Genomic DNA, 25,168 nt, shown 5'->3' on the forward strand with positions numbered 1-25,168 from the left:
TTATAGTGGAAAGAGCACAGGTCCAAGAGTCAGAGGACTGTTGTTCTAATCTCAGCTCCACCACTGCCTGGCAGTGGTGTGACCTTTCTTAACCTCGGTTTCCTCATCTGTAAAATGGGGAGAATGACACCTGCCCTTTTACAACTCACGGGTGTGCTGTGAGGACAAACACGAAATAAGCAAAGTGAAAGTACTCTGGAAAATAAAAAACACAGTACAAATTCAGGGAACATATTATTATAAGAAAACCCAGGTTCCTCAATATCATGGATCACTTTTTTTCTCCAGAGATTGCGAGAGTGGATCCCCTGCAGGGTCGTGCCAGGGGCAGAGGGTCGGCCGTGACAAGGCCTGGGGCCACCTGATCTTGACTCTGCAGAGGTGAAGGCCTGCCTGACCAGGCTTCTGGGGAAGGGGAACACATGTCGGCTGGGGGATCGGAGATGATCCACAAGGGAGCCCTAATATTTGGTAAAAGGCAGAAGCGGCATCTCATCACATGCAAAAGAGTGACTGAGTGTCAGGCTTACTGGAACTGTTTCAATAACCATTTTCCCTTCTAAGTGAAGCGATACTTACTTGAGAGGGGGAGTGATAGAAGGAGATTGCACTCAACCTTGCAAACTGACCTGTAGGTAGAAAAAGGATAGAAAATAAAGGTGACCAGTTGTGTCAGTGAAGCAGCCAAGCAGGGAATTATTTTGAGAGGAGCCAAGCACACAGATAAAGGAAATGAGAGACTGGTGGAGGCAGCGTTGAGCTTGACCAAGCAGCTGTGTGTGCACAGGACATCCAGAGGAAACCATACCAACTTTGCCCAATAACCCCTCCTTGGGTGGGATGACTGGCCCTAAATAGCCAACGCACATTTTCTTCTCTAGGCTCATGGTACCCAAGAGAGAGGAGAGGGTGGGGGAAACAGACTGTTGCTTTTTATATACTCAGCCATTGGAGGAAAGGATAAAACTCCAAGCCCTCCCTCTCCTGGCAGAGGTGATTTTTTTCCACTCTCACAAAGCTCGTGGGGCCAGCCACTGCCAGAAATATCTAGGAGTTCACAAGGGAAGGCCAATCTGAGGAGCCCTTAGAGATTGGGCCTTGGGCTCTGATCATTTTCCCCAGCTCTATCTCCCTGGACTAGAAATGCAGGTAAATGATAAATGGTCGGGAGGGACATCACCAACAATCCTTCTATTAATACTCTTCATGGCTCGCCTCCAAACCAAGGACCCATGTTTTGTCTCCTCGGAGAATGTTGCCCAAGTCCCTGGGGGTAGAAAAAACAAGCCATTGATATTTTCCAGGTTTCTGTAGCCCCAGAGCACGTGTACGTAGGCTGGCAGAAGCAAATACATATGTATGCAATGAATGGGCCAGTATGTTAGCCATCTCTGAAACGTGATCTTTTCCCAGGGATTCAGAGAGGCAGAACTGATGAGGCTAATGAAATACCAGGAGTTCTGTCCAAGCTATGAAAAGCTGCAGAGACCACAACACAGAAGGAGCCAAGGATTTTTGTTCCGCTGCCTCCAAATGCACATTGCGATGCGATCTGGATGGGTTTTTTTTTTTAAATTATTGCATCTTCTTTCCTCCGATAATTTCCAAGTAGAATGGTGGCAACTTTGAAGCCAAGATTCAACTTGCTATGAAAGAGGATGTGTGGGTCCCTTTTGCTCTGGATTCCGCTTACCGTGCCAGTGTCTGTAGGGAATACGCCCCCTTTGCTGGAGGCCTGATGCAGGGGGGGTAAAATGTGAAGGAAGCCAGGGTGAGGCCCAGTAAAGCAGGGGAAAATCCCTGGGCCTGTCCTAATGTTACTACAACAGAACGCTGATCAGGGAGGAAAACGGTCTAGATTACAGCAGCAGAGAAGCCAATCTGGATGTTTATGGAAAGGGACTATAGACTTAGATTGTGAGTCCTGTATGGGAGAGGGGCTGTGCCTGTCCAGCCCATTGTTCGGTAGGGATTGTCTCTATGTGTTGCTGAACTGTACTCTCCAAGCACTTAGTACAGTGCTCTGCACACGGTAAGCGCTCCATATATATGACTGAATGAATTGAATGATTATCTTGTACCTTCTGCAATGCTTAGAACAGTGGTCAACACATAGTAAGCACTTAACAAATACCACTATTATTATTATTATTGTTGGTGGTGTTATCTGTAGCATCCCCTGTACCGTGTCACAACTATGGATCCACTAAAGCTTCCTTTTACCTCAAAGAGACTCACCCTCTTGCTGCCTGGATGAGATGTGGGTAAAAAAGAAAAAAATTCACCCTGTCCCTGTGTTTCCTCCCCTGGCTCCCTGTGCTTCCCAGGCAGGGTTGTCTCAACCACCCATAAATCTGTGGACAGACCTTAAAAATGTCCTAATAAAGCCCGTAAAAAGATCTCCATGTCAGATAACACAGGCAGCCGTCACACTGGGGTAGGTGCAGGCGCAATAGCAGAAAATGAACAATTCTGGTTCCCTCATGAGCGAGGCAGGGAGCTCTGCCCTCCCTGGCCAATCCGGGTGCCATCAACTCGAGCCCTCCAGCTTGAAGCCCAGTGCTCTATCCCACTTGGTGGAGGGGGAGGTAGAGTGGGAACAAATCACCTGTTGAGAAACCTGCATTTGGGACAGGTGAACTACCCACTGCCGCTGTCGCCTCCTCTTCCTCCTCCTCCTCCTTTTCCTCCTGGCATCTCATCATCCCAGCGACAGGCTCCCGAAGGCCAACAGGTCCACCCCACTCCAGACTGGGACCCCCATTCCTCTCTACCCTGTGGAGTCCTGGGTCTCCCTCCCCACCCCATTTTTCAACTGATGCATTTGGGCTAAGCACCTGTCCAGATGCAAGGTTGGGGGAGGCGGGAGAGGAAGGAGGAAGTAAGGGCTGAAGAAATAGGGAGGGCTCCCTCCCGTCTCTCCCCAGCCTCCTTCCACCTTTCCTTTTTCTCCTCCTTCCCCTCCTTCTTTTCCCCCCTTCCTTCCTTTCTCTTTTTTGCCATCCTAACCTCCCCTCCACCCTGCTCTACCCCTCTCTTCCCCACCTTGCTCCCCTCCTCCCTTCCCTCTCCTTCTCAGTACATTTTCTCCTCCAAGAGGCCTTCCCTGACTAAGCTCTCCTTTCCTCTTCTCCCACTCCCTCTGCACTGCACTGACTTGCTCCCTTTATTCATCTCCCCGCCCAGCCCCACATCACCTATGTACATATCTGTAATTTATTTATTTATAATAATGTCTGTCTCTCCCTCTAGACTGTGAACTTGCTGTAGGACAAGAGATGTCACGACTGATGTCAAATCAGCACCTTAGATTATGCAAAGTTACATCAGTACATAAGTTTATGAGTCAGTAATGTTTTTCTCATACTGTTTGTAACAATCATTCCCAGCACTTTGCAACCCCACCCCGGGCGTCTTTTGGCTTCCAACGTTTCAATATTCTAGGCCCACTGAGGCATACCGCTACACCTCCTGCTGGTCATCGGACAAACCCTGGACCCTATCACTTAAGACAGCTCGGCAATACACTTCGTTAACACACGTCCAGGCGTTTGAAAGTATGTTTCCTTTACCTGGTAGGCTTCATCTTGGAGTTTCTGTTTCAGATATTCCTCCATCTTCAGCTCATTCTCCAGCTGGCGAACTGAGTCATTCTCATAGTTCTCATCGTCCGCTCTCACGTAAGGGTCCCCGTCTTCTGTAACACTGAGATAAAACCAATGAGCCTAGAGGATCTCTTTAAATGAACGGAGTTAGGAGGGAAGGAAATTTTCATGGCACTCCTCTTGAAATGAGTGATGAAAAAAGAATCCAGGTGGACTATTTTAACCGCCTGTGGATTTGCTAAGAATTTGGGAAGTAACTTAGCCGAGTGGAGAGAGCATGGGCCTGGGAGTCAGAGGACCTGGGTCCTAATTCCAGCTCCGCCACTTGTCTGCTGTGTGACCTTGGGCAAGTCACTTCACTTCCTCTGTGCCTCAGTTTCCTCATCTGTAAAATGGGAATTCAATATCTGTTCTCCCTCCTACTTAGACTGTGAGCCGCATGTCGGACAAGGACTGTGTCCAACATGCTTATTTTGTAACTACCCCAGCATTTGAAGCATGCTCGACACATAGTAAGTGCTTAACAAATGGAACAATGATGACGATGGTAAAACTGAAGGTGATGTGGGATAGCAGGTATTACAATGGAAAGGCAGGTAAGGTCTCTCCATCCTGCTGTGATATGCCATTCTGCTTATAACACTGGAGAAGGCTAGGAGCCAACTGGATGAGCAGGCTAACCACACAGCTCAGCCATTCCTCAAATAATAATGATAATGATAATAACAATAATAATAATAAATTATGGTATTTGTTAAGTATTTACTATGTGCTAAGCATTGTAGTAAGTGCTGGGATGGATAAGAGATAATCAGAAGAGACACAGTTTCTGTCCCACCTGGCTTACATACTAAATAGGAGGGAGTAAGTTTCATGCATTCATTCAATAGTATTTATTGAGCGCTTACTATGTGCAGAGCACTGTACTAAGCACTTGGAATGTACAAATCGGTAACAGATAGAGACAGTCCCTGCACTTTGACGGGCTTACAGTCTAATCGGGGGAGGCGGACAGACAAGAACAATAGCAATAAATAGAATAAATAGAATCAAGGGTATGAACATCTCATTAAAACAATAGCAAATAAATAGAATCAAGGCGATGTACAAGGTGAAGTAGTAGGGAGGGAGTTGGAGGGGGATGCCACCAACCCAGGGTCACATGGGGTCAATCTGACCTTTAAGGGGTTTTCTTGGGGTTCCCTTAAATTGCTCAATTTTGGCATTTATTAAATGTTTACTATGTGCTATGCACTGGGCAGGAAAAGTGTCTGCTAATCTGTTATAGTGTAATCTCCCAAGAGTTTAGCAGAGGTTCTGCATATAGTAAGGGTTCAGTACAAACCACTGACAAGGTTATAAGATGAGACACTATCTCTGGTCCACATGGGGCTCACAGTCTATTTTATCACCACTTTAAAGAAAAGGAAACTAAAAAGAGTTAGGACTCAAACCTGGGTCTCCTGATATCTAGTCTTGTGCTCTTTCCCCAGGCCACACTGTCTCAATTGTCGGATTAGTAACAACCACGCAGGGTTGGCTGCAATCAAACACTCAACCAATCAATGGTGTTTACTGAGTGCTCACTGTGTGCAGACACTGTATTAAGCACTTGGGAGAGCTGCAGCCCTCATAATTGAAATGCAAACACGCACGGAGGAGGCAGGCTAAATTCAGTGCATCTACTTCACATGTATTAGGTGAAGCTAGTGATGTTTTTCACTAGTTGAGAGTTGATCTCTGGCAGATGGTGAGGGTCCGTATGATCAGGAAAGCCTTCAACCAGAGGAAGGTGGCTGCTTCAGAAAGAGACTCCTCTTGTTTACCCTGACTGGAGGTGCCCGGTCTGGGCTGCTGTGGGGCTTTTGTTAATGGCTGGGTTTGCAGATGAGTGAACTTCCCCTTTTGATATGATTGATGATTTGTACTTGTTAATGATTAACCATTTGTAGGATATTGGAAAGTCTGCGCCCCAGAAAATATCACCACTTCTTGGGGGCCTTAAGCTTTCTTTTTGTAACAACTATATTAGCTCCTTTTGGGCAAGAACTGGGTCTAAATTGTATTGTACTCCTTTGAGGGCCTAGTACACTGCTCTGCACATAATAGGAACCCAATAAATACAAATGAATGACTGAATTTTTTTTGATACTTCCCACAGGTTTCTCTGGACCAGAGGACAAAAATGCAGAGAAGATACTCACATGTCACTGCGGATGGTGCCAGTGGCCGATCCACTGTGAAGGTAACCAGGCTTTCTGGCATGGATTTGTGCCAGGAAAGCCTTTTCCGAAGTTGGCGATGGCACCAGATCATCAAACTGGGTCCGCCCAAATTCAGAGTCAACGTTGCTCTCCGTCTCACTTCCCACTTCTGCCAGAGAATATGGAATTAGAGAAAGTTACCTCAGTGCAATTCTCAAACAGAAGCCACAGTAATTCTGGACCTTCACTTATTGGGAGTCTGAACAATGTACAGTGCAATCAGTTCTGCCACGATTTGTATGTTCACTACATGGTTTGGCTAGAATGCGATGGCCAAATGAGGGGTCATTTTTCCAAACAAGATGTCTTTAACATGGTGGATTTCTTAACACCGAAGATTTGATGCCAGAGATTTTTCTTGAAATTTGTCAGGGTGGAGATGAAAAGCATTAGGTTTAACTGCCAAAGACCGGGTATGTTTTTCTAATCTCCTAGCAGCCTCCTCATTGGTCTAGGAATGCACAATCGACAGTTGTTGCCTAGGGGCCCGGCACTTCCCTTTGTATTTGGCTACTAGCCTGCCTAGGATTAGAGGACTTGCTCTGAGATCTCCAAGGGTAGAAGTGGAGCAGGGTTGACACCAGCCTGAGGGAGGAACTGCCTAAAATCCTGTCAGTCAGGTGTCTATTTTCCTGAGGTGGGTTTGGGTTTGCCCGTCTGATGTCCATTCCACAGGTGGTAATGATCGTTTCGCATGCCCAGATTTTTCTACCAAAACACTCCCTTCAAAAACTACCTGCAAGCAGAATCAACTGTTCAGGTAACTTCTCAGGAGTAGAACAGGACATTCCAATAATAATCCAGGGTCCAGCCTGACCCATCCCATCCCAGTTCTTGCTAATACCTGGCCCGGCATAAAGTGCCCTAGGAGAGAGACAGGGCCAAACTGGAAGTAAAGCCTCTGTCCCACATTGTACTACTGTGTCCAGTGGTGTTTGCATGCAAGTGTGGTTGTCTCAGTAGTACAGCTGGGCGTCTGTAAAAACCCACCCTAGCACACCCTAGGGGAAGATATCCCCTTCCTGAAATGAGGATCCGGGGCTCTGCAGAGTGCAGTGGTTAGCTTGACCCTGATCACTTTTCTACAGAAATGGTCAAGATGTTTCCCCACTCCTCAAGAAATTCCAATGGTTGCCCATCCTCCTCCATATCAAACAAAAACTCCTCACCATTGGCTTTAAAGCACTCAATCATCTTGTCCCTTCCAACCTCACTCCTTATTCTCCTACTACAACCCAGCCTGCACACTTCACTGCCTTAATGCCAACCTTCTCACTGTGCCTTGATCTCACTGCTGATCCCTCACCCACACTCTACCTCTGGCCTGTAACACCATCCCTCCTCCAATCCGACAGACAACTACTCTCCCCAACTTCAAAGCCTTATGGAAGGCACATCTCCTCCAAGAGGCTTTCCCTGAAGCCTCATTTCCTCTTCTCCCACTCCCTTCTGAGTCATCCTGACTTGCTCCCACTGTTCATCCCCTGGACCAGTCCCACAGTGCTTATGGATACCTGTATTTTATTTATTTATATTCACTATCTCTTTTTCTCCGCCTATAGAATGTAAGCTCATTGTGGGCAGGGAATTTGTTTATTGTTGTACTGTACTCTACCAAGCACTTAGTGCTGGGTTCTGGCATGGTAAGCACTCAATAAATATGACTGAATGATTGAATGAATGGTGTGACCTGATGCGCTTTGGGCCAGTTGGGCCTGACCTGGGCTCTACCTTAACACCATTCTCAAGGCAAAGTGGAGCTTTGGGGACACTGATTTTGCCTAGATGGGAGGTGGATGCTCTTATCCCCAGAACCTGAGTATCTGAGACCCAGAAGGAGCAAGCGCCTTATCCTGAGGCTTTTTCAGGAATCCAGTGGCAGGCTGGGATTCCTGTTCTGGGTTTTACAACAGCTACCTTTATAGTCTGGCTCCTACTCCAGTACAGAATTTGTGATATCCAGAGTGCAGTGTAGTCAAGTGACTGATCCAAAGGATAATTCCCAGTCTAAAGTAGTGACCCGCAGCATGATTTTTCTTGAGCTAAGTCTTTTACAATTCATTGGCTGATATAAAATCTACATTGTAGTCCCCATTTTGCTAGCACAGAAGATGAAAACCCACATCAGTGTTGAAACTTCAGATTCCACCCAGCTTCTAAACAGCCGGGGTGGTGAGGCTAAAATATGAGCCTTAATCTAAATTAGAGATTTTTGACTATAATGAAATATGTAGAAGGGGAGAGAATATTACACCGACATTCAACAAACTGTTCAAATGTTATTGATTCCACGATTCTGAGCCAAACCATGTCTTTAAATAACTTCCAATTATTGCCCTTCGCTCTGCTGCCCCAAGCCTAAAATACAGACTGGGAATGGCCCAATCCAAAGCAGAGTTATGTAGGAAGAACACACTTAAATGAACAGGCACCATTTAAATACCCATAGTTAATCGGCAGGAGTTCTATATTGACAATGTTGCCTTCTTAGGAAAAGCATTGCTTTGATTGATCACTAGTATGCACTGAGCACCCACTATGGCTTGGGCACCTTTTTTTTTTAATGTTTGCGGCACTTGTTAAGCATTTATTATGTACCAGGCACTGTACTAACCACTGGAGCAGATACGAGCATATCAGGTTGGACACAGTTCATGTTCCACCTGGGGCTCACAGTCTTAATCCCCACTATATAGATAAGGTAACTGAGGCAAAGAGAAGTGAAGTGATTTGCCTAAGATCACACAGCAGACAAATGGCAGAGTTGGGATTAGAACCCAGGTCCTTCTGACTCTCAGGACTGGGCTCTATCCACTAGGCCACACTGCTTCTCCAAATAGTTCTAAACTGTTGATGTCAAGAAAGCCCAAATGACAAAAACCAGATAATGGGAAGCAGTGTAGCCTACAACATGGGCCTGGAAATCAGGAGGTCCTGGGACTAATTCCGGCTCTGCCAGTTGTCTGTCATGTGACCTTGGGCAAGTCACTTCATTTTTCTGTGCCCCACTTCATCTATAAAATGGGGATTAAGACTGTGAACCCATGAGTCCAACCTTACTAACTTGCATCTGTCCCAGCACTTGGTACAATGTCAGACAATAGTAGGCACTTAACAAATAACATTAAAAAAGCAATGGCAAAAATTACGAGAACTTGTGTTTTCTTCACATCTATTCCAAAATTTTTTATTGGAATTTCAATGATATCTAGAGGTGAATGAAGGTGAATTTTGATATCTAGGTTCACTTCCAAGCAAATACATGCTTATTCAGAGTAACGGGACTTGAGGATCTCACCTGAGTTAAGCTCTTTAACCAGGGAGGACATGGTATTGGTGATGGAATCAGCAGCCACCAGCAAGTCATTCCGTAAATTTCTCCTTGCACCTTAAGTGGAGAAAAATAAAACATAAAAGATTTCCCCACCCCCAATTACCTAAAGTGCAAACCACATTGTTTTCCCCAAATACTTCTCTCAGAAAGTACCAGAGTCTTGTTAAAAGAAGTTGTTTTGCTAAGTTTCCTCAAAATAAGCCTTTTCCCTTTCCAGACACTGAAGAAAGCAGTCATAAATCACAGGGCTGGAAATCTGGAAGTTATTAATTGCAATAAAACTCACATTTGTTAAAGTGAAATCAGTGAACTGGGGCTAAGAGCTGGAACTAGATGGGGAATTCTTTCAGTGTCTGTAAAAGAGACTCAGGGGATGGTTGGGGGAGGGCAGAGGGGGCTTTCTTTCCCTCCTTAATTCAAACTGATGCTAGAATTTTTCCAACATAAGATATTTCATTCTGGTTCAGTGCTAAAGGTCCTAACTTTCACTGTAACCACTCTCCTATCCCCTGTAGCAGAGCTGGGTGGGGCAGCGATGGTGTAGACAGAGATGACGCCAGCCCACATCTGGAGCCATTGCCAGAGAGCAGCCCTTGCCCGGAGCTGTCGAGGGAGGGTGAGGAACAGGATGGTGTCATTTCCAGGTGGGTGTGCCTCTCTTCTTTCCACATACTCGAGCCTTTCTTTTTGCCTGTCATTAGATGAACCACTGAAGATTCACGCCCAAAATGGAGAGAGAGGTAGCACCCACCCAATGGGCCCAGTCAGGGAATGTGGGTTCTGATCCTGCCTCCTTGGGCAAGGCACTTAACTTCTCTGTGCCTCAGTTACCTCATCTGTAAAATGGGGATTAAGACTGTGAGCCCCACGTGGGACAAACTGATGACCTTGTATCTACCCCAGCGCTTAGAATAGTGCTTGGCACATAGTAAGCGCTTAACAAATACCATAATTATCTATGGAATTCAGATCAGCCGTCCAAGGCCGGCAGAGTTCGGCACAGGCCGAAGAACTTGAACTCACACCTCACAGCTCTGGTTACTCCCTTCCCCCTTGATGGACTGATTCCCCACCTTTTACCGTAAAGCTTGCGCCAAAATGTGTTCTTCGATAAGGACAAATGGACCCCGGCCAAGATGTTCAGTGCTGACTAAAACATTCTTATACTCCTCCACTATATTGTCCCCTATCTTTCCCTTGGGTAGACTCTCAGTTTATTTTCTCCCCAGCTGCATCTTATTGGTTTAAATCAGACCATAACCCCGATGAGCAGAGGATACGATGATGGTAAAGTACCTTGCTCACTATGCAGACTCAATAAATATGTTTTAATATTATAAATATTTCACAAAAAACCTTCCCCTTAAAATGATCACCCTCAATCCTAGAGTGATTCTTGATACAGAAGAATGTTTGGGTTTGAAACCACCTTCTGAGGTAAAAATTGGCCCCATACGGTAGCTATCAATCAATTCTTTTTAGGTTACGGCTACGCTAGCCCCCATCAGCATCAGATGATATATATAGCTAGGGAGATTCCTCTCCCATGTTATTTTTCTCTCTAGAGAGAGAGAGAGAGAGAGAGAGAAAGAGAGGAAGAGATATATATCTATATATGTACACACACCAGTTAGCTATCACATGAACACAGTGAGGACGTTGGTTGGCTATCAGAAACTCTTGAACTTCAGGAGGTTCTGACCAATCAATTTCCACCCTACTGCTTCCTTCTAAAGCTGGGGAGAAATGACAGGAGATCCAGTGAGACCAGGGTCCAGTCTCTCCCTCCTGACTCTGGTTTTGTTTGGCCATTATGTGGCTGGCTCTTTCCCCACCATGGCCTTCTTTCACTACCAACACTGGCTCCCCATGCTTCACAGAGCCCTTGGACTAGCTTTGTTTAATTGTGTAAAATTCAGCTGGCAAGTGCAACAAAAGCACTACCATAAACTAAAGAGCATTCCAAATGACTTGTAAAATATGGCAGAAGCACATCAGCCGCTTGTAAGCTAAACTGTAAGTCTGTCCTCTAGACTGCAAGCTCCTTGTGGGCAGCAAACGTGTCTATCAACTCTGTTGTATTGTTCTCTCCCATTTGCTTAGTACAATGCTCGACCCACAATAAAAGTTAAATAATTACTATTGATTGTAACTGAATACAATTCTTTAATATTTAACAGTAATTCCTGACTACATGTAAGCTCAACTACATACTCATAATATGGGCCAGGAAGGAGCACGTGATCTTTTCTTCTGCCCTAATTCCCAGTAACCACAAACCTCTCATAAGCTAAACTATAAGTTTCTCCTCTAGACTGTCAGCTCGTTGGGGGCAGGGACCATGTCCATCAACTCTGTTGTACTTTATTCTACCAAGAGCTTAGTAAAGTGCATGCAGTAAGTGTTCAAAAAACACCACTGATTGATTGTAACTGAATAAAATTATTTAATATTTAACAGCAATTCCTGATTCCAGGTGAGCTCAACTACTTACCCATGATATGGGCCAGGAAGGAACATACCCTTCTGCTTTTCTCACTACTGATTTCCAGGAACCACAAAGCTCTTGGAACCCATGAGTCTCTAACGCCTTTTCCCATAGTCAGTTTCCTGCTTTCACTCTTCCTTCTTTCTCCAACTCCTCTGCATTTCCACAACTCTTTCCCTCCCTTCTCTTGTTCTCCTCTCCTCCAACATGCTCTGACTGACCCCAAAGAAGGGCATGGCAGCCCAAGACCCCAGCACTTACCACAGTAGTTGTCAATTAGTCAGTGCTGAACAAATACCCTAGTCATCAAGTGTGTGGATTTTTTTTGTTTCCTGCCTAGACAGCTACATTCAAGCTCCTCAATCTGAGCTTCTTCCCAAATTAAAGGAGGGAAACACAGACGAAGTCACTTACTTTGTGCAAAGGCTTCCTGGACATCTCCTCCTACCCCTGTCAGAGAGTCCTGAGGAGTATGGGTCGGGGTAGAACAGGTAGACGCAGATCGGATAGGCATAGGAATAGGCCTGCTGATGGTGTGACTGGGCGAAGATCGAGGAGAACCTGCCCCTTGGGTCTGGAAGGACAACACAATTGGTTCTTTTCACAAGAAAATCTTCTTCTGCATCTGCTGCTGTCCTAGCAGGCTGTGGGTAACCAGTATGGACACCTGGGGGAGTTCAAGCCACGCTGGGAAATTTCTTTCTAGAAAACCAAGGGGGTGCCCCACTCGTAGGGCAGTAGGGAGAATGACCGAGGAAATCTGGGGTAATACCGGAAAGTTGTTAAAATAGTGCTCAAGCTTCCAAGATTTATGGAAAATCCCATTATTTCTGGATACAAAAATAATCTCCAAGGAGGTATGTTTTGCTTCTGAAGGAGAAAGTTTGAAGGCCCTTCCTTTTAGTATCTAGGATCCTGAAAGAGTCTGGCAGTCAAAGAGAAGTTTTCCATCAGGAGACAAGGCTAAACAGCTTCTCTTCATTCATTATCTAGAGGCTATTTAGGATCTGCTAATTGCTCAGGAGGCATTATAGAACTAGTAGTAATATAATTTATTAAACACCTACTGTGTACAGAGTATCACACTAAGCGCTGGGAGAGAATACACAGGTGGGAATTAGACATGGTTTCTGTCCCTTGGTGGGGGATGGAGGAAGGGAGCTTCCTCTACCTGTAATTAATTTTAATGTCTGTCTTCTCTATTACACAGAGCAAGGATCATGTCTACAGACTGTACTGAACTCTCCCCAGGATTTAATACAGAACACACAGTAATCACTCAATAAATACCACTGATTGATTTTGGGCAGGGTATTGTACACAGCTACCACTCTTCATGCAAGGATCTCAAAGAGTATTCCGAATACAGAGCCTCCCAAGTTCTAATTTAGATCCATATGAAGATGATAAATCATCAATCCTGTTTAATTCCTGTTAAATTCTTGTAATTTATACCCAAAGAAGCAGAATCCTCCCAATCATTTTGAGAATAAGTGCTCCATTTGGGAGATAATTTCCTAGTGGAAAGAGCACAGGCCTGGGAGTCAGAAGACCTGGGTTTAATCCCAGTTCTGCCACATATCTCTTGCGTGACCTTGGGCAAGTCACTTAACTTCTCTGTGCCTAAATTACCGCATCTGTAAAATGGAGATTAAGACTGTGAGCTCCACATGGGATGTGGACTTTCCAACCTGATTATTTTATATCTACTCCAGTATTTACTATAATGCCTAGCACACAGTAAGCATTTAACAAATGCCACTTAAAAATAGAAAACAAAACCCTAAGTTAGGGAATAGGATTGCAACTCAATCAGTAATAAAGCGCAAAACTTGACATTCCTACTTTATGTGACCTGAAAACTTTCCCCACCTGCCACATCCTGACATTGGAGGGTAGAAATCAAAGTTCAAAGTCTCCTCCTCTGGACAATGGAACCCCTAGGGAAGCATCTTGTTCATTTAAATCCCAACTTCCTGGTGGGCCAAAGGAAGTCATTCTCAAACAATTAGTTGCAACAAATCTCCAAAATGAAAACACAAAAAATGAGTCATTGGCATAAATTCCAAATAGATTCCAGTAAAGATCTGTGCTGAATTTTTCCTATATGGAGAGGTGTTTATGCATTATTTGATCCTGCATCATCCATCTGCCTAATTTCTAGAGACATATTATTTTGGGATATTCAATTTAAAGTCTTGTTTGGACTCAGCGGTTATAGTTAAAACAGGAAAATCTGTCACAACAAATATCATGCTGTCAGTTTATCAGGGTTTGGCATCAGGCAAGAAAGACCACTAAGTAATTAAAATATTTAGAATATAACAGTCTCATGGAACAATGGGTTATTTCCATTCTTAAACCTTTTCATTTTGTGAGTATTTCCTAAGGATGACAGCAAAATCATCACACTGCATAGTAAGTTTGGCAGCCTATTATACTATGCTGACCAAAAAGGGGTTGGCCTCTTCAGGAAAGTACCCAAATATGCCCGGAGTGCAGTGCCCTTGGGGTCCTTGGGTCATCACCTTGCCTCTCTACTTCATGCCAGCAGGGAAGGAAGGAGGGGGAGTGGGAAAGAGAGAGAGAGGGAGAGAGAAAGTGAGCATACACACACATGCTAGAGCCCCTGTACTGAGAGAGCCATGTCAATCACAGTGACCTGCCTTCCAATGTATTTCTTTAAGAAGTTATCTAAGCAGCATCACGGGGTGCCCTAGCACTATTCTTGTAAAGGGTCATGGGCCCAACACAGCAGGATTTCTGTTTCTCTGTCATCCAATCAATCAGTGGTACTTATGGAGCACTTATTTTGGGCAGAACACTGTGCTCAGTGTTTGGGAGAGTACAGAGCTGCAGATGTCAAGATCCTGATTCTGTTGACCACGACACATTATGTAGACACTATTTTTATAGTAGTAAATGACTCAGTGGAACAGAGGGGTGCTTGATTTATGTCTGAAAAGCTCTCAGATACAACTTTGCTTTTGGAAAGTTGCTCCCTGTCTAGACTAATTAGTGAAGGAAAAAGGTAATTAAAGGATAGCATTTGATGTGCAGCAATTGGTAGTGTGAGAAGCTGAAGCAAACTAGCCTAATGGAAAGAACACAGACTTGGAAGTCAGAAGACCTGGGTTCTAATCCCAGCTCTGCCACTAGCTTGCTTTAACTTCTAGTGACTTTAACTTCTCTGTATCTCAGTTTCCTCATCTGTAAAATGGAAATTCAATACTAGTTCTTCCTCCTACTTAGGCTGTGAGGTCAATGTGGAACAGGGTCTGTGTCTGACTTTATTATCTTGTATTTACCCCCATCTCAGTGCAGTGCTTGGCACATAATAGTCACTTAATAAATACCACAATTATTATTTTAAGCCCAGAAGCCTTGGCATCAGAGGTTGACAACACATATGACTGATAGTTTGTAATTTACTTGTGGGCAGGGATTATGTCTACCAGTATTACTGCATCGTATTCTCGCAAGCATTTAGTTCAGGGCTCTCTACCTTGGCACTGGCCTTGACTCATCTCTCTCATTCCACTTGCATATTCAGTGTCACCAAATCCTTTCAGTTCCAGCTTCACAACATTGCTAAAATTTGCCCTTTCCTTTCCATCCAAACTTCTACCATGCTGATCCAAGCACTTATCCTATCCCACTACCACATCTAACTCCTCGCTGACTTCCCGGCTTCCTGTCTCTCCCCACTCCAATCCATACTTCATTCTGCTGCACAAATCAATCAATACATTCAGTTCTTGTCTCCCCACTCCTCAAGAACCTCCAATGGCTACCCTTCCACCTCTGCATCAAACAGAAGCTTCTTACCATTGGCTTTAAGGCATTCATTCATTCATTCAATCATATTTATTAAGTGCTTACTGTGTGCAGAGCACTGTACTAAATGCTTGGAAAGAAGCACTCAATCAGCTCGCCCCATCCTATCTCACTTTACTAATCTCTTACTAGAGCCCAGCCTGCGCACTCTGTTCCTCTAGCATCGGCTTACTCACTGTGCCCTGATTTCATCTATCTCATCTACCTCACTGCCAACCCCTTTCCCACACCCTTTCTCTAGCCTGGAATTCTCTCCCCCTTCCTATACACTAAACCACCACTCTCTCCTCTTTCAAAGCATAAGGTCAATTCTCCTCCAAGAGGCCTTCCACAATTAAGCCCTCTTTTCCCTGGCTCGCTCTCCTTTTCGTGTTCATGCAGTTAAATCTGTGATCTTTGGACACTTGATATTTGCTCCACCCCCATCCCATAGCACTTATTTACATATCTTTAAATTACATATTATAAATTACTTATTTATTCATAAGAATGTCTGCATCCTCTCTCTAGACTGGAAGCTTGTTATGGGCAAGGAACATAACTAATTCTGTTGTATTGTACTCTCCCAAGCCTTTAGTACAGTGCTCTGCACATAATAAGCACTCTATAAATTGAATTGATTGACACACACAATAAGCATTCAATAATTACTAAGCGACTGATTGAAGGGATAAGTGATGTGTAAACTATGCTTAGAAATTTTAAAAATCATTTTCTTCAGAGAACACAAATAACAAAGTTAATTCTTCTGCTTCAGTGCTCTGATTCTTAAATTCATTCAAACTTGCAGTCAAGTCATAGCACCTACAAAAATCATACAAGTCACAAAACTCCTCTGAATTTTCTAGAACATGATTCCCCTGCCTGATTTTTTTCATTCATTCATTGAATCATATTTATTGAGCACTTACTGCATGCAGAGCACTCTATTAGGTGCTTGGGAGAGTACAGTATTTCCAAGCACTCAGTACCGTGCTCTGCACACAGTATGTGCTCAGAAAATATGATTGAATGAATGAACAGACCCAGTCCCTGCCTACAGTGAGCTTACAGCTTAGGGGGAGCTTAACACCTGAGGGTAAGCACAATTTCTAGAGATTAACAAAGTTAAATGACTACTGGAAATGATAGATCATGGAGAGAGAGATGACATGATAAATAAGGATAGTTTAGATGGGTTTGGGTAATTTATAATACCTTCACACATACTTTTCAGCTTTTAGTTTGGAAATGTGTTCCTAACAGTTGTCTACATTCACTCTCAGAAAGTAGGAAATTCAGACTCTTAAAAACGATATAGAGGAGGAATAGAAAGAGTTCCTACAGTTCTGACCTTCTTATCTGTAGTCAGCTCTTAATCACTCAGGGTTGACTACTGAGTGTGTGAATCATCTGTATTCTGGGCTTCATCTCTGGCTGTCTGATTTCTAACCATTTCATGGAACAAGCACTACTAGGAGACAGTGGTTCAGGAGCAGGGAAAGGATAGGACAACAAACCAGTCAAGTTTATTAACTGTAAACAACTCTATACTGCTTGATTAGAGTATCAAGTTGTAATTAACGGGCAAAATAAGGCATTGGATTTTATGTGGATTTCAATCATCCACCTTTTCCCTATCGCTTATTGTCACAAACAATGTAAATTTGGCTGGCAGATGCTTTTGCAAATTTCCAGTCTCAAAAGAAAGGAATAATGGATTATAAGGACCTTTCACATTCTGCAGAATAAATGAAGTGACAAGAGATCATTGACAGGGTTGGCTGGGCCCAGCCACCTCATCAGCTTAAGTCACATAGGCTAGACCTGTCCAATCTGCTCTCCAAACCATCTTTTCTATTTAACACAAGATTACATCAGGGTTTTAGACAGAAAAGGGAGTTGGACTCAAGTCAACTAAGTATGGCGAATTCCAAAGATCATAAATTTTCCTTTTAGAAACAATTTATACTTTGGACAAAAGTCCCATGAGGTCCAGACTTCTTACATATATAGTGTTCACTTTAGATCGTTGATAAAGGCTTACTGACCAATTAATTTGGTGACTGAAACCCACAAGTCAATGAAAAAGGCAAGGAACTGCATCTAAGATTTTGTAAAATGATGGCTAAATTAAAAAAGAAATGTAAACCTATTAAAAATACAATCAAAATTTAAAAGAAACCTATCCTATTTAAGAAACTGATCTCAATCTCTCAGATGTCCTGTAACATAAAACTGGATACCCGATTAGAAAAGTGGGCCCCCCCAAAGTGCTAGTAATTGATATACAAAAGAATGATATATTCTGTATATTGTTTGGGAAATCAATACTAACCACAAACTTCTTATTCCCTATTTCGGGGTTGGATCCAATGGAAATACTCCGGAGATCTGCTCCCTTTATAAAGACAGGCTACTATTGCTTGCTATGAACAAAAGCCCAATTAGCTTCCTATAATATGAAAATGTGTATTTACTGGCAAAAAGGTGAAAAACTGCTAGTGCCCTTTAAAGAAGGGATGGGACAGCAGAAGCAGAGAAGTCTGAATGTTTTACTCTCAGTTACAGGCTGTCTTTTCTGATCTGCTAACTGGGTTAGATTTAAACCAGAATACTGAAGGAAAACATTCTCTGATTTAATCCTATTTGAAGTAAAAGCTAGATCATTATTTCTTTCTTGTGACTTGGATGCTCTTAGTTAACAGGTTGAGAATTTGAGTATGCACACATCAATTTATTATATACATATATATATACATATATATTTCTAGATTTGTTAGGTTGAAGCTTTGATTCAACTTGTTCTGACTGTAGTGGATTCTTTTTTAAAAAAAATGAAAAACATTCACAAACAACAGAAATGGGGAAGAGAGTTTACATCCATGTATTGCTTAAGAGTTGTTAGAGAGATTGGAATAGATTTTGCAAAGGCCTTTGACAAGGTTCCACATCAAAGGTTTTGAAAAAAACAAAACTGAAGAATCATGGAATTAGAGGCAATATGGTATCCCAGAGAAAAAACTGGCTCAGACAGAGGAAACAAAGGGAAACAATCAACAGGCAGTTTTCAGGATAGAGATGTGTACACAGTGAGGGCCCCAAAGGATTGGTGCTAGATGGGATTTGTTCAACATATTCATAAATGATCTGGAAGAGGGAGTGTAAACTGAAACTTCCAATTGGCAGATGGCAGAAAGCTGTTCTGGGTGGTGAAATGCCATGCAGATGGGAATGTATTACAGAAACACCCCATGAAGTTGGTCCCAGGGACCAAAAAGTGACAGGTAAGCTTCAGTGTGAGCAAGTGCAAGGTAATACACCAAGGGAAACATAATCCAAGTTAGGATGACATGACACTGGGCTCTAATTTTTCAGTCACCTCTCTAGAAATAGCTTGCCCTTTCAAATTGTTATTTATAGTATGGTGGCAACTGAAATGCTGGGCATCATCAGGAAGGGCACAGAGATTAAGATAAAAGGCAGAGCTTTGTCTATGTATTTGTATTTGTAATGTATTTGAAAAAGGAACAGGGAAGGGAAACCCAAAGAGCACCTAAGATGATCAGTAGAGGGAGAAGCTTCCTGGAGGAGAGATTAGAAAGGTTAGCATTCTTCGGCTTGGAAAAGCAAAAGCTATGAGGGGACGTGATGTAAGTTTATATAATTACGAAGGGTAGCAAGGGTCATCAGAGAAATGCTGTTCACCAAATCCCACAACACCAGAGCCAAGGCCTGAGGATGACAGATTCCAAACAAGCAAAAGGAAATATTTCTTCAAAGAGTGAGTGGGTAATGAACTTATGGAATTCATGACCACATGCGGTTTTGAAGGCAGAAAGGTCCAGAGGTTAGAGGTCCAAGAATTGTTTGGAAAAAATGAATGTATGAGAGGTCCAAGGTGGGTTTTTAGTTAGGAATGTAGAGGAGAAAAGTTAAGGATGTTTGATATAGCCCTAGCCATAGGACAAATGTCAAAGAAGGCAACCCTTATATTCTCTCCCAAACGTTTTGCTGTCCCGGAGAGAGACAAAACATTGGGGCTGGATGGAACATTGGTCTGAACCGGTTATGATATTTTTTCTATTCAGATGACACATGTGTAACTTGTTCATGTTTGCCTCTGAAAGGATGTGCAGTGCTTCTCATGAGACACCTAAACAGTTAGGAATTGCAGAGGAGTACTGAGATATATACAGAATTGAAAAGGCTTAAGATAAATAAAGAATTGGCAACTGAATGAAGTGGATTTTATTGTGTTTTTTTTAACATAAGAAAGGACAGAAAAAGGAGAGAAGAATGAACAATACAGAATGAGAAAGTAAAAGGTATAGTAATACTTGCTCCCTCCCCACCCTTTGCGACAAACAATGCCTATTTTAGAGCAATTGGCAAAATTCCACAGCGGATCAACTCAGGGCAATATCAAGGACTTATTTATTTGGCTAAGTGGTTGGGTGGGAGGAAAGAGTAATCACTTTCATGATCTATTCCTGGGTGGGAGGAAAGAGGAAATGCACTGGGAATAGTGATATACCAGTGCTCCCTGGGCTGTGTAGTTTCTTTTTTTTTTTTTTTTGGGTGAGGGCTAAGTAGGGTCTAGTTTTTGATTTTCTGCAGTAGCTCTGGCCCTACGAGGCCCCCCTCCTAAGCACAGCTCCTGGGCTACTGTCTCCTCCAGTCAATTATAACAAAAAGATCACGAGGGCAACTAGGGTGGAAGTACAAGACTTTCCCAGGAGAGAATAGAGTTGGTAATGTAGGCAATCAGAGGCTGTCTCTGCCCAGGACAATAAGAAAAGACAGTGACAATTGGAAAGGCTTTTAAATCCATCCCACCATGAGCAATGTCTAATATTTAACTCACTTGAGTTTTGGGGATTTGGGTTTCACAAGGTAGAAAACCTTTTATACATCAGTATTCTTGTCCACCACATTAAGAACATGAGAAACATCTCTGAAAGTCTTTGAGAGTAACTTTTACTAACAAGTTTTGTTGGCTACATTTTTAACCTGTTCACACATTTATTGTAATGGGAAAGAATACAAAGAAAGTTTATTGAATTTTAAATTTAAAAAAAGTTTATAGATAAATTGAACCTGGTTTGGACTGGGCCAATTGCTCTAAAAACTAATTGTTTATCTTCACCCTGTAACTCCAGAAAGCACGTTTTGATTGTGAAAAGCCATAGGTGGCTGAGGAATATAAACTTGTTATCAAGACTACCTTAATATAATTGTCACCCAGAATAGACTAAAATTCCATTCTATACAGAACAGAACAGGAAGGATAATGCAACTGCTATAGGTGGGAAGATATACAAATACTGAGTCCATGTCTTACTCATTAAAGATTTATATAAATCAAAACCATCAATTCTGTTTGTGGAAGAAACTGAAAACTCAAAGGCCAAAAGCAAAAATATAGTTTAAGTAGGTGAAATTTTCCTCCAGAAGAGAGAATCAATTTTAGAATGCAATGTGGAACCTGGGTTTTATGAAGAGCGCAATTGGTGGATTTCAAATAGGGAATCTCTGCTTCCACACTTGCAATGCCCCAAATGATCCTGTTGAGGTCTGAAAAAGTTCTCTGATGTGTTCCACTTCTATTACAAAATAATTTTGGGAAGTGAAAGACCCAAGTTGAACATTTTGCTCCAGCGCAGTAGGACCGTACATGGATAAACAAGCATTTGTTTGTTTTTTTGCAGAGCGAAAAAACTCATAAAAAACACGTCTAACTGGTTGGAAACAGTGTGAAAAAAGCCCTACACTGAATAGTTTTCTGCGGAGAGAGGGCAGCAAACTTTTGATGTCAAAAGTTATGAAAAAAAATTCCCAATGTTTAATCATCTCATTTTAAGCACTACTTTAAAATGATGCATATTAGCATCATTTCTTTCACCCCCAGTCTGAGGCATAAGCACAGGCAAAATCAACCAGAACATTTGCAGGACGGTGGCTCCACTCCATTGTTAGTCAAGATCTACAGTGGGGGAACATAACTTACTCCCTGTTTCAGTTCTTCTTCCTACAGGAAAATTGAATCATTAACAATTAGATTGCCTAGATTTACAATAAAAACATGCACAGTGAAAAATCAATGCACAACTGGGTAAGTATGAGCCAAGGGTCGGTGAAATGTGAAACTTCCTTGAGTTCAGGGAACATCTGAAGATAATTATCTTCCTGAAATTACCAGTGAGGCCTTCCAGTCCCACACTCCAACCTTATTTAAGAACTGGGTTCAGCTAAAATCAGTGTTCTGAATCCCAGTGGGGGTGCAGACATACTTATTTTCCTTCTGCCAAAGTAATTTCACACCACTGTCCAAATGGTTTCCCTATCTTCACCCTAGTCTTTGCTGTCTCCCGAAGTAATCCTCTAGACTCTACCGGGTTGTGCCCAGAGGGAGCAAGTGTTAATCAAAGGAGGTTGCCCATTGTTCATGCTAAATTACACCTTTGTGAGATCCCCATAGTGACAGGTGCTGTAGGAACAAACTGGTACAGTCATTGCAATAATAATTTATTATACAGCACAAATTATTTATTTAATGTCTGTCTGCCCCTCTAGACTGTAAGCTTATTGTGGACAGGGAATGGGTCTACCAACTATGTTATATTGTACTCTTCCAAGCAGTTAGTACAATGCTCTGCACACAGTAAGCACTCAATAAATGCCACTGATGGGCTGATTGCAATTCTGTGACAGACCTACACAGAGGAGACTTGGAATGGAGACAAATAAAGGTCCCAAGTTCTAACTCAGCGGTGGAGCTGGGATTAGCACCCATTGTATTTTGCCCTACTTCAAGGAGGGATCCACTCCTCTCCAACGTTCTCTGGAAAGAACAATCTGGGTCCTACCTATTGGATATTTAAAAGGAAAAGAGCACTGTTGGCTCACTCTTGACTGATTTGATTGACACTCTGCATGGACACTCTCCAAGGCCAGTCTCACTCAGATTCCATCTTGAGGAGGGGGTCAGTTGTCTGTCTCTATCCTGACCTCTGATCTAAGCCCCAGAGTGGTCCTGAGGTTCTCCATGTCTAGTTGAGTCACAACTATCCAGTGGATGGCTGTGACTGTATATCAGGAAATCTGAGGGGCCTTTTGGTGTGTCCTCTCTCCCTAGGCTCAGAAAGCAGGAAAGCAATTTGGCCTAGTGGAAGAAGCAAGGATCTGGGAGTCAGAGGACCAGGGTTCTAATCCAGAATCCACCACTTGCCTGCTGTGTGACCTCGGGCAAGTTATTTAAGTTCTGTGTGCCTCATTTTCTTTATCTGTAAACCCGGGGACTCAATACCAGATTTCCCTCCTACTTAGACTGTGACTCCATGTGGGACAAGACTATGTACAAACTGATTATGTTGAATCTACTCCAGAGTTTAGTATAGACCTTGGCCCGTAGCAAATGCTTAACAATCATCTTTAAAAATATTATTATTATATAAATTAATGAAAGATCAGGAATCCCTACCTCACCTCTTCTCTTCTCTTCGGTGAACCAACCACCCAAGGGCTTTGCACTTCAACGATAACATAATACATTTGCTATCTTACAATGTTATTTTGGTTTCTTTGTAGAAAGGTAATTCTGAACAACGAAAGGCTGAGGGTCACTGGCAAAATAAATCCTACATTCTTATTTTAATGGAATGATGAGTTTTATGCAGCACAAGTAGAAGCCAAATATGCAGTGGAAATAGAATCCAAATGTCAAACAGTAAAAACTGAGAAGCAGTGTAAATAGAGCATGGGTCTGGGAGTCAGAGGAACTGGGTTCTAATCCCAACTCCACCACTTGTCTGAAGTTGTGACTTTGGGCAAGTCACTTAAATTCTCCTTGCCTTGGTTACCTCATCTGCAAAACGGGGATTAAGACTGTGGGATGTGTACTGTGTCTAACTTGATTATTTTGCCAGGGTTTAGTACAGTGCCAGGCACAAAGTATGTGCTTAGCAAATACCATTGAAAACAAAAACAAAAACAAAAAAACTACACAGAGTTTGAAGAAATATGCACAGATCCCATGGCTTTGGCTTACTGAACTTTTATTCAAAGAAAAGTTTAGTTTTTCCTCACCAATTTGCCCGAGTGACCCCATCAGTCTACCCCCACTGCTGCCCACATTTTTGGATGAGTTAGAGCATGTCTTACCTTTAGCAGCTTCATGAGCCCTTCTAACTGAACCATCAGTTCTCTCCGGCTCTCCTGGAGAGCAGACATCCGCTGCTCCAGCTCATCCTTGCGCTGTCTAAGATAGAAAAAGTTGTGGTCAGAGCCAACAGTTCAACCAGTCAGCTTGGGAAATTCTACTCCCCTGGAGCATCATTCAATCTTGCTGGAAAACAAGCAGGTCACAGGAAGGGAGCAGGGGCAAAGAGTGAGGGGGAAAGTTCTTCCACAGCGAAATCTCACTGTGAATTGGGAAGGACTCTGTTTTGAGGAAACAAAATGCACATCAAGTTATAAATATGTTTTTCCAAAAATAATTTCTAGTCTTCCCTGGGATCGGAAATGGATTTATAGCTCCTTTCTCCACTGTAGTCTCTAGAAATACGAGCAAGGTCATAATCTCTTACTTTACTTCACTCAAGTTCTGAGGAAATGGGCTCGCAGTGATAAAATTCTAGGGTGATGTAGCACTGTTTGACTTAATTCATTCCTTATCTTTTAAGGGACAGCAAATTGCTCAGATGTTTGAGAAGGGTGAGCTTTTCAGGAATCAAGTGGGGACATGGAGGAGGTGGAAGGAAAAGACTTCTTTCAGATACTGTGAGCTAGGTACAATGGGGTAATCCAGACAAAACTTGTGATGCCATTCTCTGAGAATCTCCGTGGTGAGGAATTCAATAGAGAGTCTTCTCCCTTTGGGGTTATGAAGAGGGGAGATGTTAGGGATCAAACTAAGACAAATAAAGATCTATATTTAACTTGGGAGACTAATATACAGTCACTGGCTTATTTTGTGCAAATATCTTGATTTATTTTATTTTACTCTGTAATATCTAGTGAGTTGAAATGTCCATAACAAAAAGTGACTCATGTAATTATCTTCCTACTCTATTTAGGGTGGGTTGGTTTGTGTTGCTTGTCTCATGTGTGGCAATTAACCAAAATGAGGAGACAATGTTTAACCCTGAGATGCTTGGTCTATGAGGAGAAAAATTAATATAGTCTGCCTTCTTTCTACATTGATTTCTGCTTTTTATTATTAAGGTGTTCCAGAAATGACAATGGGACAAAAATAAATTGATTTCCCTGGGACCTAATTACAAGGAAATTAAGGGTAAAATTCATTGGCAGGTTTGAAGAGAAAATTTATTGGATAATCACCATATCTCTTCAAATGCAGCTGGGAAAACAGGGGAAAACCTATTTTATAAAAATTCACAGCACGGTCTGGCCCTGTTCTTCTGGAGTTTATACAGCAGGACAATTGGCATGGGTTGATGTGCAGTTAATACCTCCAGTCTGAAATTTCTCCTATCATGCTCTGTTTTCATTCATCTGAGCAAAGCCTAGTGCAAAACATAATGTTATATAAATCCTTGAGTCAAAGTCAAAATCGAGGCACCAAAGAAACTGCTTGAGCAATTTAGTGGATTTTGACTTTCTTCTGATTGATGAACATTACCTTGAATTATGCATGGTG

The 25,168-nt window shown here is 42.6% G+C and overlaps 1 protein-coding gene across 26 annotated transcripts in view; it reads right to left on the reverse strand.

Annotated features, from left to right (window-relative positions):
• The window catches only part of DTNA (dystrobrevin alpha), a 282,794-nt gene that overhangs the window by 6,240 nt on the left and 251,386 nt on the right, over nucleotides 1–25,168 (reverse strand). For 15 of the 26 annotated variants that reach the window (XM_029068850.2, XM_029068846.2, XM_029068847.2 and 12 more), the window contains 5 exons: nucleotides 23,671–23,767; nucleotides 12,106–12,265; nucleotides 9,168–9,257; nucleotides 5,810–5,978; nucleotides 3,573–3,705 (listed from right to left, as the gene is read on the reverse strand). In XM_029068850.2, the coding sequence (XP_028924683.1) occupies nucleotides 3,573–3,705; nucleotides 5,810–5,978; nucleotides 9,168–9,257; nucleotides 12,106–12,265; nucleotides 23,671–23,767 (649 nt within the window). Of the gene's footprint in view, nucleotides 1–579; nucleotides 630–3,572; nucleotides 3,706–5,809; nucleotides 5,979–9,167; nucleotides 9,258–12,105; nucleotides 12,266–19,735; nucleotides 21,539–22,990; nucleotides 23,040–23,670; nucleotides 23,768–25,168 lie in introns of those variants that run through there. The other 11 variants (XM_016227842.3, XM_016227848.3, XM_016227868.3 and 8 more) reach the window with 4 other exon arrangements.

Source organism: Ornithorhynchus anatinus, chromosome 7, assembly GCF_004115215.2.
Source record: "Ornithorhynchus anatinus isolate Pmale09 chromosome 7, mOrnAna1.pri.v4, whole genome shotgun sequence".
Lineage (NCBI taxonomy): Eukaryota > Metazoa > Chordata > Mammalia > Monotremata > Ornithorhynchidae > Ornithorhynchus > Ornithorhynchus anatinus.